This window comes from Trichoderma harzianum (assembly GCF_003025095.1).
Source record: "Trichoderma harzianum CBS 226.95 unplaced genomic scaffold M431scaffold_21, whole genome shotgun sequence".
Taxonomy (NCBI): Eukaryota; Fungi; Ascomycota; class Sordariomycetes; order Hypocreales; family Hypocreaceae; genus Trichoderma; species Trichoderma harzianum.
The window spans coordinates 250,960-267,470 of NW_020209269.1; the positions used below are offsets into that span (position 1 = coordinate 250,960).

The 16,511-nt window shown below is 45.6% G+C and overlaps 5 protein-coding genes across 5 annotated transcripts; 3 read left to right on the top strand and 2 right to left on the bottom strand.

Moving 5' to 3' along the window:
* Positions 1-92: 92 nt before the first annotated feature.
* M431DRAFT_98683 (hypothetical protein) lies at positions 93-1,373 on the top strand (the record flags this gene model as incomplete). The annotated part of the gene is made up of 2 exons (XM_024925074.1): positions 93-163; positions 224-1,373. 2 exons carry the CDS (start codon positions 93-95, stop codon positions 1,371-1,373), a joined length of 1,221 nt encoding a protein of 406 aa, XP_024768688.1.
* Positions 1,374-3,872: 2,499 nt separating this feature from the next.
* On the top strand, positions 3,873-6,098 carry M431DRAFT_154554 (hypothetical protein; the record flags this gene model as incomplete). The annotated part of the gene is made up of 5 exons (XM_024912910.1): positions 3,873-4,078; positions 4,145-4,578; positions 4,646-5,169; positions 5,230-5,519; positions 5,573-6,098. 5 exons carry the CDS (start codon positions 3,873-3,875, stop codon positions 6,030-6,032), a joined length of 1,914 nt encoding a protein of 637 aa, XP_024768689.1. The 3' UTR covers positions 6,033-6,098.
* Positions 6,099-6,618: 520 nt separating this feature from the next.
* Positions 6,619-7,206, bottom strand: M431DRAFT_98761 (hypothetical protein; the record flags this gene model as incomplete). Its single annotated transcript, XM_024925082.1, has 1 exon — positions 6,619-7,206. The coding sequence occupies one exon, from the start codon at positions 7,204-7,206 to the stop codon at positions 6,619-6,621; it is 588 nt and encodes a 195-aa protein (XP_024768690.1).
* Positions 7,207-11,098: 3,892 nt separating this feature from the next.
* On the bottom strand, positions 11,099-12,051 carry M431DRAFT_535199 (hypothetical protein; the record flags this gene model as incomplete). Its single annotated transcript, XM_024920946.1, has 2 exons — positions 11,099-11,564; positions 11,632-12,051. The coding sequence occupies 2 exons, from the start codon at positions 12,049-12,051 to the stop codon at positions 11,226-11,228; spliced, it is 759 nt and encodes a 252-aa protein (XP_024768691.1). The 3' UTR covers positions 11,099-11,225.
* A 1,232-nt stretch (positions 12,052-13,283) lies between these two features.
* M431DRAFT_127194 (hypothetical protein) lies at positions 13,284-14,640 on the top strand (the record flags this gene model as incomplete). Its single annotated transcript, XM_024912319.1, has 4 exons — positions 13,284-13,485; positions 13,605-13,669; positions 13,731-14,116; positions 14,175-14,640. 4 exons carry the CDS (start codon positions 13,284-13,286, stop codon positions 14,638-14,640), a joined length of 1,119 nt encoding a protein of 372 aa, XP_024768692.1.
* Between the last annotated feature and the right edge of the window lie 1,871 nt (positions 14,641-16,511).

Below are 16,511 nucleotides of genomic sequence, written 5' to 3' on the forward strand. Positions count from 1 at the left end.
CGCTGGCTCAAATGTTTCCACGTATATAGCATATTGCATAACTAACTAGAACATTCTAACCACCGCCAACTGCCAGGCATTCCATCTAAGCAATGACAATGTTGATCACAGAAGCAGTGTCTGGGATCTATACCGACATGGACAGTACACGACTGGATATATCGTGAGTACCAAACTCAAACTTCCCAATATAAATACTCGTATTAATTCTACAATTCCTTAGTCCATATGCAGCCCCTAGTGCTGTGCTGCAATTGCAAGATGCTAGTCGGCTTTACGTACCAGATCACTTACTTGTGAAGAGTCCCAAATTATCCTCTCCAGATGAAAATGGCATCTACCATCTTGACATGCCTCACGAAGTGGCTCATGTCGTCGTTCATTACCTCTTTACCGACACCTATCAGTGCCTTAGACCGAAAGGCTCCTCACTGAACGAAAAGCTCATCGCCGAGTTTTTAACAAGCATTCGAGTTTATATCGTTGCTCGAGATTACAAATTACCACTACTGGAAGAACTTGCTCAGGCAGAAATAACCAGGCTGGGTAGTGGATTCCGCATTCCCTTGGTATTTGACCTGGTGCAAGAGGCCTATCCGCATCCGAGCCTGGACGATACGTGGCTACGTCAATATCTCAAAAGTCGCTTGAGCATTCTTTTCACTGACCCCAAAGAACTGTTAGAGTGGGATCCAGCTCATGAACCAAAGACTACCACCATCAGCGACATACTTTTGAAGAATATATTGGAGCTGCTCCGTGACAATATCCTTTCGTCTCATAAGTTGACCAATGGAACACCTGAAACATCTCAGGCAGGCCTTACACAAGAGGATTCAGTGCCAGTGAAGAACATAGAACCACTGAAATCGGCCGAACCCGAAACCATTGAGCTTGATACTGATAGAGGTTCAGTGAAGAATGGTGTCGAAGTGAAGACAACTAGCAACAACACAAACGAGAGTTTCGCTAGCACTGTCGGAAGTGACATCCACATAGACAAGAATGGCATTGACACGGATAAGAATGGTATTGATACAAACAAAATTGATACTATTTTAGACAAGAACGGCGTTGACTTGGTCAACGATGATAACGATATGGGAAAAATTGACAATACCACAAACAAGAGTGATGACGAACTGACAAGAAATGGGACACATACTCCTGTATCCAAGTCCGGGTCCTGTGAGCCAGAGTCTCCAAAGGGAGATAATGTTCTCAATGGCTTGGATCAAAAAGTCAAGGGCACAGAAGAGAGATTGGAGGGGAAGGACTTCTGGGGACTGAGTTTGAAGAAAAAGAAGAAGAAGAAGGCTGCCAAAGGTTTGATACCAGAGCCGCTACAGGAAGGGGTGGCTGTTAAAACCTAGCACGCGACGACTACGACTTCGAGCGAGGCTGCGAATTGGGATTCAAAATTGGGATGATGGGAGGCTAAAAGACATTGATTGGTGGCTCCGGAAAAGTTCTTGCTTGCTTGTTTGCTTTCATTTCGTTTTTTTTAACACACTCTTTGACTTTTTTCTTTGTTTATTTCAGATTGCCAAAAAAGGGATGCATGAGTGCAGGGAATTTGTCGTCTTCAAACTGGTTTCATGTATACACGTGGAAATTATTCGTTCAAGTCTATCAAGTACTGAATGTCACGATCGGTAAGATGCAGGCGTTGAGTTCAATAACAGGGAAGCCATTCGGGGTTCTCTCAAATCCAAGTCCATACTACTATAGTCAACATTTGTGTTCGCAAAAACTTGCACCAGGTCTGACTTCATTAGGCACCTTCTCTAAAGCGATAATGTTGTTCCACTTTGCATGGACAGATTATCCACTGCTGCTCATCGCAATGGCAAGGGAATGCGATCATTTGAGACGGATAATCCCACGTGGAGCATTCGAACTGCGGAAGGTGATTAGAGATCAGAGCGACCTTTTGTTTTCCGTCCTCCTACATGAGCGAAAGTGCCGGACTGCATGTGAACTGCGGGGTTTTGTATATCGTTCAATGGCAACAACGCTTATCCTGTGACAGTGCCATCGCGCTTTCAGTCGGTTAAGAAGAGATGGTAGAGTGTAGCGTTGGGATATGGTGAACAGGATGTATAAGAATACGTATGGGAATTAAAGAGACGTGAACCGTCTTAGTTCTCTTGATGTGATAAAAAGGTTCGTATGCGTATACTTCTCGCTTTAGTTATTAGGTGATGTGGTAATCAATACATCTTCTCGTCTAGTTGCGGCAGAAAGACAAGCAAAGCGGCATCTTATTGCGGGGGGAATGGAGTATAATTCGGGGCCAGATGACTTGTACCAAGAGCTTGGGCCTTTGCTCACCCATGCCACTTACAATAGTTTAATATAACACTTCTCATCTCTTTTATCATAAGATTACGCCATAGGAGCAACATCCAGAATCTGAATAGGCTTTCTATTGACTCTATGTCACACATGCTCGCGAAAGTATGGGCCGACACAGCGCTTAATGATCATTCACGGTTACTAATCTGCATTCTGCTTTGTTTGTTTGTTAGGATAACTCGAGCGGGGATGATAACGGAGATTTCAGCGGAAAACAGGGCTTGCGGTGACCTGAAAAATCCCCTGTGTCAATCCTGGACGGCCATCAGTAAAAATTCCAAGAGCCGATTGTTGTCAAGGGCCAAGACTCTTGGCACCCGGCATTGAGGATGATCGATCGTGGAGATCAAATCACCATGTACTTATTACTGCCCATACCTAAGTAGAAGCAGACCCAAACAATGTTGTAGAAAGTGCATCTTGAAGCAGATGGTGACAAACATTTGTGAGGTATTTATTTTCCAGCATATTGAGCGGAAGTGACACAGACTTAGCCGCAATGCGAGGTCTCTAACTGTAAGACTCAGAACTTTATTGACAATGCTTTTAGTCTTCAGCTACAAAAGCCGATGATATTCGGCCGGTGCCGACGTGGGTTAATTGCGGGCAGATTTGATCCGCCGTTGAAGGCAGTAGTAGTAGTACTGGGAGTGGGCGTAAAACTGCAGGCTTCCGATTATCCGCAGACCTTCCCGATCTGATACTCGCCTCCGTTAAAAACCCTTGTCTCAAGACCATGGAGCAGTGTAATGATGTAACAGGCAGATTTGTGCGCATAATGATAGGATCAGAAGGATCAACCCGTATTTCAAATGACAGGCAATTAATTATAGAGTTAATGATAAGACTCGCCAATCGGCCTATAGGTTTAAAGCATAGTTCTGCTACGTGTAGCACGATGAGCCACGGGAAAGATACCGATCGAATTTGATGATAGAAGCCGCGGAAATAGTACGATTCCGCTGGTTAGTTGTGACTTAGCTAGCTGTAATCATAAAAGAAAAAGAATACTAGTACTTCAATTAGTGTTTGCTCATCGTATCAATAATTCCCGATTTGGAAGGAGTTCGTGTGAAAACTAGTACATCGGAGCTTAAGTGACCCCGAACAAACATCACAACTATTACTTCGATCGGCAATAGTATGGATCGGCTTTGGTCCGAGATATGGTCACGTCAAGCTTACCAGAAAAGGTTGTTTTGGATAAGGCAGGTCTGACAATTCTCAGAACTTTTGAAATGGACTACAACAAAGCGGGGAGCGCATTGACTGGGAATGAGGAAGGTGATCCGAGTCACTCCAACTCTGTTATCATGACATCTTGGCTAATCGTGAGGAGTTGAACAATGACCTCAACTTTGGACTTGTTGATGGAAGCCAAGAAATACTATGTTGCCAGCAAATGACTATAAAAACCGGCCTCCCTCCGCACTTGGATGCAGAGAAGAGCATCATCCATCGCCTGACAAGCACTCAGTCAAAAGGAAGGATCAATATCAACAGAACAAAGCAAGATGAAGATCAGCCTCATCGTCCTCAACGGCCTCTTGGCTGGTGCCATGGCAGTGCCAACTGGTTCCCAAGTTGTCCATGAAAAGCGAGACACCAACAATGCTCGATGGATCAAGCGTGAGGCGGTCGACCCCAACACCAAGGTCCCTGTCCGAATCGCCTTGAAGCAAAGCAACTTGGACAAGGGCATGGACTATCTTCTTGACGTGTACGTACTTCTCGCGATGCTTGATAACAGCTAAGCGGAAAGCAATCTAATGGATGACGATTATAGGTCTCACCCAGAGTCTTCCAACTACGGTAACCACTACACGGCCGACCAAGTTGTTGATCTTTTCGCTCCTAGCGATGAGTCTATCAACAGCGTGAAGTCTTGGCTGGTTAAATCTGGCGTGCCGGCCAGTTCCATCACTGCCTCCAAGAGCAAAGGCTGGCTTAGCTTCACAACGACTTCTGGACAGCTCGAGTCGCTGCTCCACACTTCGTTCAGCACTTATGATCACGTCGATGCTAGAAATGTCCATATTGGTACAGACGAGTACAGTCTTCCCAAGGAAATCTCTCAGCACGTTGACTTCATCACCCCTGGTGTTGTCTTTGCTCCCGTAAAGACGTCCGCCAAGAAGGAAAAGCGTGGCCACAAGTCTATTCGCCGCGCTTCCAAGCCCCTTCCCGCTCATATTGCGCAGATTTTGGCAGCAAACCCTCGTAAGTTACGCAATGACTAGAAAGTAAGGAATACATAGATGGAACACTGACAAGGGCTTCAATACAGGGGCGACATCGACCTGCGGCTCTGCAATTACCCCCCAGTGCATCAAGTCGATGTACAACATTACCGCCGGAACTTCTGCTATTTCTAGCAATGCCCTGGGCGTCTTTGAGGTTGAAGATACCTATGCTCAACAAGATCTTACTCAATTCTGGAAGTCGTTTGCTACAAACATTCCCTCTACTACTGGACCTAAGGTTGATGGAATTGATGGTGCCAAAGCCCCTACCAGCCCTATCAACGCCGGTGGAGAATCTGACTTGGACTTCGAAATCGCCATTCCTATCATCTACCCTCAGACAACAGTTCTCTACCAGTCTTCTGTTAAGAACGATGATATTTTCAACACGTTCCTCGACGCCATTGATGGAAGCTACTGCACATTTTCTGATGATGGCGAGACCGGTGATGACCCTACTGTTGATGGTACAACCCGCAATGAGCAGTGCGGTGCTTTCACGCCCACCAATGTCATCTCCTTCTCCTACGGCACTGCCGAGGCTGACTACCCTACCTATTATCTCCAAGTATGTGACTCCTTGTAACATTTGCCAAAAAGATTTTCGGTCAGCTAACTAGGTCCACAGCGTCAATGCGATGAGTTCATGAAGCTCGGTCTTCAGGGTACCAGCATTGTTTTCGCCAGTGGTGACGATGGTGTTGCCCGCCGCTCTGGTCCTTGTCTCGGTTCAAAGCGCAACATCTTCACTCCTGGTGAACCTGCTAGCTGCCCCTATGTTACCTCGGTCGGTGCTACAACTCTTCCATCCGGTAGCGTGCCTGGCGACGAGGAGACTGCTGTTACATCCTTCTCATCTGGCGGGGGCTTCAGCAACATCTGGACCACCCCGAGCTACCAAGCTAGCGCTGTCGCCGCGTAAGTTATGAATGCGAATTGTACTTTTTGCTCAAAGCTAATAAGAGTTCCAGTTACTTCGCCAGCCACGACCCCGGCTATGCCTCGTACAACACCTCAGCTGGTGTGATCCCCACCACTGGCGGTATCTACAACAAAGCGGGACGTGGTTACCCCGATGTTTCTGCTGTTGGTGACAATGGTGTTGTTGTCAACGACGAGGAGCAAGTGCTTGAAGGCGGCACCTCTATGGCCACTCCTCTGTTCGCTGGTATCTTGACCCGAATCAACGAAGAGCGTATCACTGCAGGCAAGAGCCCGATCGGTTTCGCCAACCCTGCACTTTATGCCAACCCTGCCATGTTCAACGACATCACCGTTGGCAACCAAGCCAAGGGTGGCCCCAACGGCGATAGTGGTGCCAGTGCTTGCGGTAACAAGGGCTTTTCCGCCGTTGCTGGTTGGGACCCAGTCACTGGTCTGGGAACACCAAACTACCCTGCTCTGCTGGAGTACTTCCTCGGTCTCCCATAATCGGAGATACAAAAGAGTAAAATGAATGCATTGCTATCAGCGCAAATACAATGGCGAATGAAGGAGGCCTGAAGTATATTGTCTTGTATCTAGCAGTTGATTAGCAATTCAGTAAATATAGCTGAAACATTCGAAGTCAAATATTGTGCCGAATTCAAAGTGCAGTGAAAACATCAATAATCTAAAATGATAATTCACAAAGATTGTAATAGAACTACTGGGATGCCTTTGGGCCATTGACGCAAAGCACCAATGGAAGTTGGTGGCTTAACTTCGAACAAAACATGTATGAAACCAGCGGAATTAGGCTGTCAATCGTTATTTTACACACAACTGCTATAAGTCTTTATATGGGAGTAAGTATAAGCGTATCTCAAAATACGTAATCAATTCAATAATATCGTAGGAATCGAAAGCTATAGCCATTAGACCTTTGAAGATGATACAAAGAACTATATACAACATTTGTATATATATACAATACTTTTTCTGTATGTACGACTTGCTATTATATACAAGATTGATGCAGGACAAAAAGGATCATAGAGTCAGGTTACGTGAACCTGTGTCGTAATTTGCCTATAATCTAACGGCGTCGGCGGGTGGCTCGCTCAGACCGCTTGTCGACAGAGCGGCGCTGGTTGACAGGGCCGGTGGGTTGACCAGGAGCATTGGTGTCGAAATCGTAAAGGGTCTCATCAACAATCTCCCAGGAGATGTCAATGTGTCCGGCGAAGCATGCGTTGCTGTTAAGCTCACTGAGGACGGAGTAGCTGAAGTCCAGTCCAGGAGCACCGTTGGGGTTCCAGACAGTGTTGGTCTTGGAGCCAGTGCCGCAACGCTGGCATCCGTCACCAATAAAGAGCGGGAGATCCGACTGGACACCGTTGACGGTGACGATGACACGCTTTCCACAGTAATCAGCCAGGTTGCCGGCAATTTGAGTGTGGTTCATGGCAACGAGGTTGTTGCTGTTGATCTGATCCAAAGAGAGACCAGTGAAAAAGTTGCACTCAACGAAGCCGAGGTTTTGGTTGGCAAAGCTGGTGCCGCAAGCTTGTACCTGCTCGACATCGTAGTAGTAGGTTCCAAATCCAGTGCCGCTGTCAATAACGGCCTGGGAAAAGGCAGATGCGGCAAAGAGGCCGATGGAAGCAAGAACTTGGCTCTTCATCTTGACTTTGGGGTGTCTTTACAGACTTTAAGGAATGAATGAATGAAGGAATGGAAAAGATATTCACAAGGAGTGACTTGCCTGCTAGGGATTGCGGTTGAGAAAAGATGTTGGGACATTTCCAGGCCAGACCAAAGACTACTTATATACAGATGAAACAACGGCCTGTTACAGTACAATCTTCTTGTGAAAATTTGACAGAAGCAACGAAGCAACGTTTACGTGAACACTAGCTAGTCACCAGTATGCTGTAAAACAACAGCCCGAAACATATTGAGACCCTTCAACTCCAGTGCAGTTACAGAAAAGGCATAGTCCTAGAGCTACCTATCGTCTGATATAAGCACTCTATCAAAGCTGTCCTGCCGCTTTAGGCAGGGAGTCGTCATTGCTACAGCGCTAAACTACGCTAGGTGGGAATCCGTTTAATTACCTCTGCCCTCAGATGGTGAATTAATAGCTATGCGTTTCACGGCATTGCCTGAACGGAAGGTCAAGAACGTGTTTGTAGTGGGCACGATTCAAAGGAGATTTTTTTCTGATCAATTACGGCACATCGTTGCCGATCAAGTGCCACAAATGGGGAATCCGCCTAACGTTACGTCTCGCTATGCAGGAACGCGATCACAAACCTATGCCCACGTTCTCGCTTCACACGGCACGGATTGAACTACTCAACTGCCAAGTCTAGGCCTGGCCTCATATTGCAATTACTACATAGATATGACGACGACTTTGGAGACGCGGCTGTTGGTCTAACTTCGCCGAGTAGCCATCATTGATACCTCAGGATTATACCGCAGTCCCATTTCCCCTAAACGGCGGCTTGTGTATCTTTACATATTTATATTGATATGATACTAGATTATTGTTGTAAGTGCTGGACATTTTTGAAGTCATTACTATACATTTCGAGAGTTGTTGTCCCCATAGAGTCAGATTAATTTGTAGAAACTCGGAGTGCGACCGCATGTCTATTCTCGCAAGTTCCTTCTATAGGAGGCAGCTGGGAATAACTTCCGCCTTGCGTCATTATCTACCTGCTGCTTTTGACTTGTCAGGGGGAGTGATTGGAGTGTTGAAGAATGCCAGTTTCAGTTCATCTTACGTGGAGTAAAACAGTCAAGGATAGGTGCAATATTTAGTGAATATAGTATTTTACATAAGCATTGCCGTACGTACACACTGGACACTTTGAGAGAACAATACTCGTTTATTGATTGAAATCTAATTGTAATAGTCTATAAGTGAGATAACGATAATTTAAAAAAGGCTTCTTAGACAAAATCGAGATAGACTGCAATGAAAGTAGTTTCATCTTGACTAGACTTTAGTTCATACCAAGCCTCTCAACGGGCTACCAAAATAAGCCTCTGTCAAATTAAAAATAATCAGCAACTAACACATCTCGGCGAATCCGAATGCATCAATTGCCAAATGTAGATTTAATATTTGCGCTTGTGTCGTGGCTTTATGCGCACATCAAACCACTAAGGATAGAACGGCAACGAATTGCAGCGCTAGTGTAATCAGTTGAGCGCTTTACAGGGTGGTTTTGCCAAATACGGAATATGGCATTTCACGTTAATGGCATCCTCGTCTTTGTATTTCCGACAGCCCATAGGGCTGTGGCTGTGGGAAAAATATAAGAAGACATGGCCTTACTGCCTTCTGTCTGGAGCAATCTCTTAAATGGTGATTCTAGGTTCAGCAGAACTCTACGGAACATGAGGAGTTAGAAATAGGGCACTACTGCTCCCTAATGCCTTATTTTGACAGGATTCGTAAGTATATAATGCTCAGAAAAGTATTGTATACTGAATGCTATTTATAGTTGCGATGCTTCTTGAGTTTATGATGACATACCTTTCAATATAGGTTTATTGACCTCCTCCAGCTTTCCATAGAGTAGCCGGGCAAACTCTTTTGATAACTGTGGCAACTATATCTTTTTGTTCGGCTTTGTTAACTTCTCAATCTCAAAGAATCGATGGTCAGTATCAAATCGAATGCCGCTCCCAACGTGCAAACCATGGAGACAAGGGCCAATAGAATGTCTGATAATCTCGAGCTCTAGCCCTATCCTAGCCTTCTAAGCTTCTTGATCAGCAGCGAATGTAGCTTTAATGTCTCGGTTGTGAAGTATTAATTTGAGATGTGGGTAACGTTCTCTGCGAGTGGATCGTCTCGCATTCTGTCATCGAATGGTAGATGCAACCCAAGAATGTTAGTTTTTAGTCTCCTCATGGCGAAGTAAGATATTGAAAATGGTCCAGGCAACATCTGATATGGTCGTAATACTAACTCGAATATCACCGTCGTCCCATATCTCAGCTGTGGATGTCTTCCATGCCAAAAAGAAAGTGTTCAATGCCCCATTCAAGAAATGGTATGGTATACAGATAGGAGTACCTCAAGTTGGATTCGCTGAGCATATTCTGTATTACAGTTTTTGGAACACAGTAAGGAATAGTCTGGGCTGCGGTGATTCTCACATCAACAACATATTTAGATGAAATGGTTCTATTGGCGCCGGATATGGATGAAGCTTTGACAAGAGCTTTATGTTGATCGAAGCGTAGGTGATTTCGTGTTGACACAACAGCATCTCTTGACTTTGGAGAGTTTAGATAAGAGAATCTTGTTCCTCGTACCCAGCCATCGCAATATTAACATCGTCGAATTATGCTGTGCCGCTTGAGGCTTGAACGAGAAGCGTAATGTCAAATGTTCAAGTATTTCGAAGACTTTGAACACTAGCTGGCCAGAGATATCCTGTTGCACCGACAACTGTCATAGGTAGAAGCCATGGTTACTCGTGAATACGAAGTGGCCCTAAGCAGGCAAGATCTTGAACCTTACGCTATCCTGAGAAGGAAAATGTAGAAGCAATTAGTGTGAGACAGTTTTGTTTGGTGATGTGCATAGCCTGTGGTTCGGAGAAGCAAAGCTGAGGTTGAAGCCGTGAAGATGTGAAGTTCTATTAAAGCTGCAGAGGTTTTCATATTGGTTGGATTGCGCAAATAAATAAGATCATGGAAATGGACTTGTAGATGGGGAAAGAAAATACATACGTACAGATATATATATATATATGTGTGTGTATGTGTGTGTGTGTGTGTGTATTATCATCCTGTTCCTAAAGCAGTATCACGCCTATTATCATCACGCCTCATTTCTGTATTACAAACATGATTCCAGCTATTCCAAGACAACTCGGAACTCTGTAAGGAGAGCAGTTCGTCACTCACTTGTATAAAGATACTGACCAACAGGGCTTGCATCAGTAAGCTGATGCTTGCATGCATTACTCAATAGTATTCCACTTGGGCTCGAGCTGGAAGACTGTAGCTAAATATATATGCGTAATCCTGCACTACTGCTCAGAAGGAATTCGAAACATACATTACTCAGTCTAACATCAAATACTGGGTTCCTAAATTCTGTTCACAATTGCCACAAAAGTGACTCTAAGAGCCATTCATCGATATAGCCATTTAAACTGGGATATACAGTACATTGAAGACTTTTAGAAGCCTATGGGTTCTAATGATGCTTTACCTCAATAAAAAAGGGAGAAACAGTAGAAGCTATGATGAATAGATAAGAGATACGTCTCTTTACACATCATCTGATCTTATGATTAAATCTGACACGTTCGTTCAAGCTTGTTCTAAATCTAGTGACCATGGTGCGGGCATAAAAAACTCATTGAGTGCATCTACGGTCAAGCTCGGCCTTTCCAAAACAGTTAACAACCTGAGAAAGGAGAAAAATTAGGGATTTACAGGGTGAATCAATGTGGTGCTCAAGAGGAGATTAAACTACCCAATTCTCATCCGTGGACGTGCATTATCATTAAACCTAAACAAGCAACAAACAACCATAGCATGCCGTATTGCGCTCTGCATTATGCCTTGAGCTAACAATGGAGGTTCCTTTCCCTCTTCATATATGCTTGACCGTGCCGTCATGAGACTATGCATTAGCCTGAAATGCTAAAGCAACATTTACTGCTTTCAAGCAGCTACGATATCCTCGCCAGCTGATGCCCGAATAACTTCCACAACCTTGCCTGGCATGCTCAACATCGGGGAGTGGCTGGAAGAGCAAACATAAGAAGTAAGGCCAGGACCTCCGATGCCAGCCATGGCTTGCTGAGCAACAAAAGGAATGGCATTATCTTTCTCACAGAGAAGATATGATGCCGGAACCTCTTGGTACGCGGGGTAAGTCAGGTTGGTGTAGAAGGAAGGCTTGGCCTGGTGGTTCAACTTGGCGATTGCGTCCTTGGTCTGATGCTCCGGCAGATCATTATAGAAAATGTTTTCCGCCCCTTCGACAGTCATTTTGTCACCCTTGATGTCTTGTTAGTAACACAGAGCTTTGTTGCGTCCTCCAGTGTATTCGGAGACTATCACTTACGTCAAACACAACCCATGGGGGCATGAAACCAAGGAATGAAGCTAAAGAAGTTTCTGGGGGGAGCAAAAAGGCCGTTACATAAACTAGGGATATAATTCCGCCAAGTTTACCTTCAGCCTGTCGGTCCTTCTTTAATAAACCCTTCGCACTCTCCGTTCCTGCAATACCGCCGTAGGAATGCATAACCAGGATTATGTCTTTTCCAGCGTCTGCCAGTTTAGATATCGACTTCTGAATGTGTGATGCATCTTCTGCCACTGATGTGCTGGGTTCTCCCCCTGAGGAAAGCAACTGGACTGTGCTGAAAGGATATCCGTACTCCTCTAGCTGTAAAGTAACGGCGTCCCAGCAGTCCGGTTCGTGCCAAGCACCAGGGACCAGGAAGATGGTCGGTTTCTCGGCGGTAACAATGGAACCCATCTTGTCTCGTAGTGTTTATGTGTAGGGGGGTCAGAAAAAGGGGTAAATATTCGAGCTTGTTGTTCTCTGTATTAGTATCAGCAGCGTAACCAAACGTCCCAACTCGGGACAGACATGTTGCTCTTATTATACTTTAGGCCAGCTCATCACCCTTTTCGGAATCCCTGTTATCAGAAGTAATGGATGAAACCTGTCGTGATATCATTTGCACCAATGGATTCGCGAGATTTGTGCAGACAATATCGGAGTACAGGCATCGAGCTTTCCAGTTGCAGAGCGAAGTGGAGAAAACCGGGATATGCATGCTGCAATATTGAAGGCGCATGAACTACAACGACCAATATGTCCTACATCAACCAGGGGATGATAACTGTATGTACCACATGTACTGCTGTTGGTCGTAACCAACACTGCCCACACTTGGATGTCATCGGAAGCAATGGTGGTCCACACGAAGGAGCAGCACTACCATGGCTAGTTGAATAAGTACGAGTAAGGATAGGCATTGGCATTCCAGCACCGCATTATATCCGAAGTTGATTCGTATTTGCGCATGTATGAATAACAGAATGCTTGTTGCGGCGTAAAAGGTCGGTCTCATGCCCGCAGATCATTCTAGGACCTAGTAATTCTCCCCTGAAGCATCGTCTGAAACGAGCACCCGTCATTTTCATTATTCTTCAGCTCTTCATGCCTGGTACTCCGTAGAGAAGATCAAATTATTACTATATCTTCACCGATTGATATCCTTGGCAAAGTGATACCATGGCGTCCACTAGTAACACTGGGGTAAATCCTTCACCTGCTGATTTGCGCAAAGATGCAGCGCTCGTACCACCATTAACTGCATTGGCAATAGCATCGAATGGCCTAGACGCAGAGATGCCGAGAAAATATGCCGATACTCCTGAAATTACGAGCCAACAAGAGAAGGCCTGGCGACAGCCGATGGAATTCCTCCTGTCGTATGAAGTCAAGGGGGTTATGCTTGAAACGGGACATGTTAATTGCTGATCTTCAACTAATCGTTGCGCCGCTTAGCTCTATATAGTAATTGCCACGGCCAGTGCCAACAATGATTCATAAGAAGCTAGTGCAGACAAGGTGGTTTACAAGAATGACAGAAAGGGTGAATGGTGGATTGCTATATACATTGGAGGCCTAAAGAGATATCCCGTTCCAACATACCGTCCTGTCATATCTCGTAAGCCTCTACAACTGCTCTCGCAATCATGAGTTCGGGGCCACCACCGGGTATTGATCTCTATGCCGACATCAAAGAGAGTGTCATCAGCCCTGTCATTGCATTGATGGTACTGTCGGCGATATGTGTGGCACTCCGCATTGTGGCTAAGTTTACTACCAACGTGAAGCTTCAGCTAGATGACTACTTTCTATTTGCAGCCTTGGTAGGTATCCTTCTGAGGGGTGACTGTTGCTGTTGCTAACGTGGTCTACCATCAGGTGGTGGCTTGGGGGACAGGAGCTGCAACCATATTGGGTTCGTGATGCGAAAACCTCCACATTCGACTCGATGCTAATGTGGTCTATAGCGTGCTACAAAGGAATTGGAAAGCATATCTGGAATCCTACGGTCCAACTCGAAGAGGTGATGAAAGTGAGTAAATCCCCACACCAAGCAGCCGAATCACAGTATAATAACAATTTATGCCTCCTAGATTCTCTGGGCATACGAGTTTCTCTACGGCTCCGTCATTCCGTTGACCAAACTGTCTCTCATCTTCTTCTATTACCGACTCTTCCACGTATCAACCTTCCGCAAAGTTCTCTGGTTTGTGTTGTTTCTTGTTGTTGGTTGGTGGATTGCCATTCTTGTCACTTCCATCGCCCAATGCCGACCATACAACTACTTTTGGAAGCAATACGTGGATCCAACAGCTATCGGATCATGCATAAATATTCCTCACTTCTTCGTTGGCAACGCAGCGGCCAGCGTTGCCACTGATTTTATGATCCTGTTGACCCCGATACCCATGGTTTGGGGCCTGCAGATGCCTGTCGCGCAGCGACTGAGCGTTTTGGGTATATTTTTCTTGGGTGGATTGTACGTAACGGTTTCCATCCTCTTTCGGATCTCTGCTAATAATATGACCAACTTGCAGTGTATGCGTTGCCGGAATTGTTCGCATTGTTGTTTTGCTCCAGATGTTTAAATCGGCCGACCTAACATGGAATATGTCTCAAGCATTTATTTGGTCTTCCGTCGAGCCCAACATTGGTATCGTCTGTGCCTGCTTACCAACTCTTCGACCTCTATTGCGACGATGCATACCAGACTGGTTCGCGGGCAGCAGTCTCAACAAGTCCGGTTCGACACCACACTATGGAACAGACTATTCATCGAGACTTCGTTCGCAGACTGGAGATTTTTACGCCCTCACAGATCGCAATGGATCAAACAAAGACAAGAGCGATGACGAAATGGGTTTAACGAACAATTTTCAGTCAGATGGACACCAGCCTCGAGTGAGCACAGGAGATGCCGCGGCTCACGAAGAAACGCACAACGGCATCATGGTAAAGCATGAGATAAATTGGAGTTCAACATCGGCATTACATCCTCAGTGATGCTAATAGTCGGTTTGTTGGTTCTCTAAAACCGGAGTTCTAAAAGCTTGATTTTAGGTTCTGGAGATATCTAAGTCTCCCGGCGAAATCTGAATCTTGCACTGCTGACGACTTGAGTGCTCAGCAATTTTTTATTTTATTTTACGACATCGTTACAGGCGTAACGCAATAGAAAACCGGTTAGCATATACCATATTAGATAACGTACACCTAATACTAGATCTTAAACATTGAGCAACCCCTCTTCAGGACGGAAGAATTACAAACAAATTCCCTAGGAAAGATATAGGGAGCTATTGGCCGCAAATTCTTGTCCGTTGGACTTAGGATTGAGTCAGCTAAATTCCGTTGGTGCAAAGCCACTTGAGAATACGCGAAACCCGGCAGACATCCCCAAGTCCGTAGACTTCCTTCTATCCTGTCATTCTCCACCTCGGGTATTCCATCCCCTACCTACCCCGGTTTATCTGGTGCCTGGACCAACTTGAGGATACAGGTCCGCTGAAAATGAGTGTCGTTTGCTCACAATTCTTCATACAAGCACTCACCAACAGATAACCTAGATTCTTCTCTGTTAGGGGTATTGAAACCAGTCTCCTTCGCTACCCAAAGCGAGGCCGTGCAATGCTGGCATCGGTCCTAATTGAGAAGCAAGGGAACCGGCAGTTCCACACGCTACGGGAATGCCTCTACCGTTCTACGGCACTGTTGTAATAATTTAGCGTCGCTTGTCGTAGGCTGCAGTTAATTCCATGCAACTATCCAGCATCGCTACTTTTACTACCCTTCACAGCGTCGTAGCAGTACGGAGTATTGTAGGGGCTGCCCTGAATAGTATTTATGGAGCAAAAGGGCAAGGGTGAAAACAGAGCCCAGCGGCTGCTCCCTCGGGTATGTCGCTACTCCAGCTCCGAGTAGACTAAGAGCCCCGGTAATCGGGTGCATGAAGCTCTAACGGTGATCACACTGACGCGTGTGCTGTTATTAAATTAGCCCAGGAGATCATAGCGGTCACAGACTCACGCGGGACATCGGCGCTATCATAATGCTGACTTCCTCTTAGTAATGGTTGAGCATCCTGGTCCTGCTTTTATCTCCCCGTCACGTTTTACTATCGACAATCAACGTCAAAATTACAAGGATATATTATTAGGGCTGTGATTGGTGTCAAATATGAGGCCACAGCTTTCTTGTCGTGCCATGCAACTCCACAGAGGGTAAACCGTATTTCGTGTCATGAAGAGATTTCCGAGTCCAGACCATGGATAAAACACCGCATTATTCCAGGATCAAGGTTTATTACTGCACGCACGAGTACTCGTAGTGTGCTGCTGCAGCGGATTTTAGCACTCCAGCCGACCAAACCCCTACTGTTCTTGACTGATGTGCTATCCATCCATGAGGTTTCGATCACGCCACGACAAAGCATACGAGTAATACCATTCACTCGCTCCATGCATTTTTCCGCTGTATGGACTTGGGCGAGGGCATTTGTCCGCCGAAAGGTCGAGAGCTTCTTAGTGCAGTCGCATTTCTCCAAATGTTGAATAAACAGGATATTTTAGCCCCTTTCTCATGTCGACAGTAACCCAGCTTGCCCAGATGCCAAGACCATTGGCACGTTTAGAATTATTCTTCAGGTACGGAGTAGATCATCGCTACCACCGTCACTGTATTTGGTTAATACGGAGTACTTTTTCCGTCGTTCTAGGATGTGCCAACAGCAGAACCCTGGACTCATGCAGGTAAAGATGTAAATGGTATAGGGTGGCATGGATGACATCCCAGGCTCCCAACGGTGGACAGCGGTATTCTGTACGCCGTACCTTGAGCAGCTTTACAAAGCGCAATTTATGAAAGGAACCATCGGC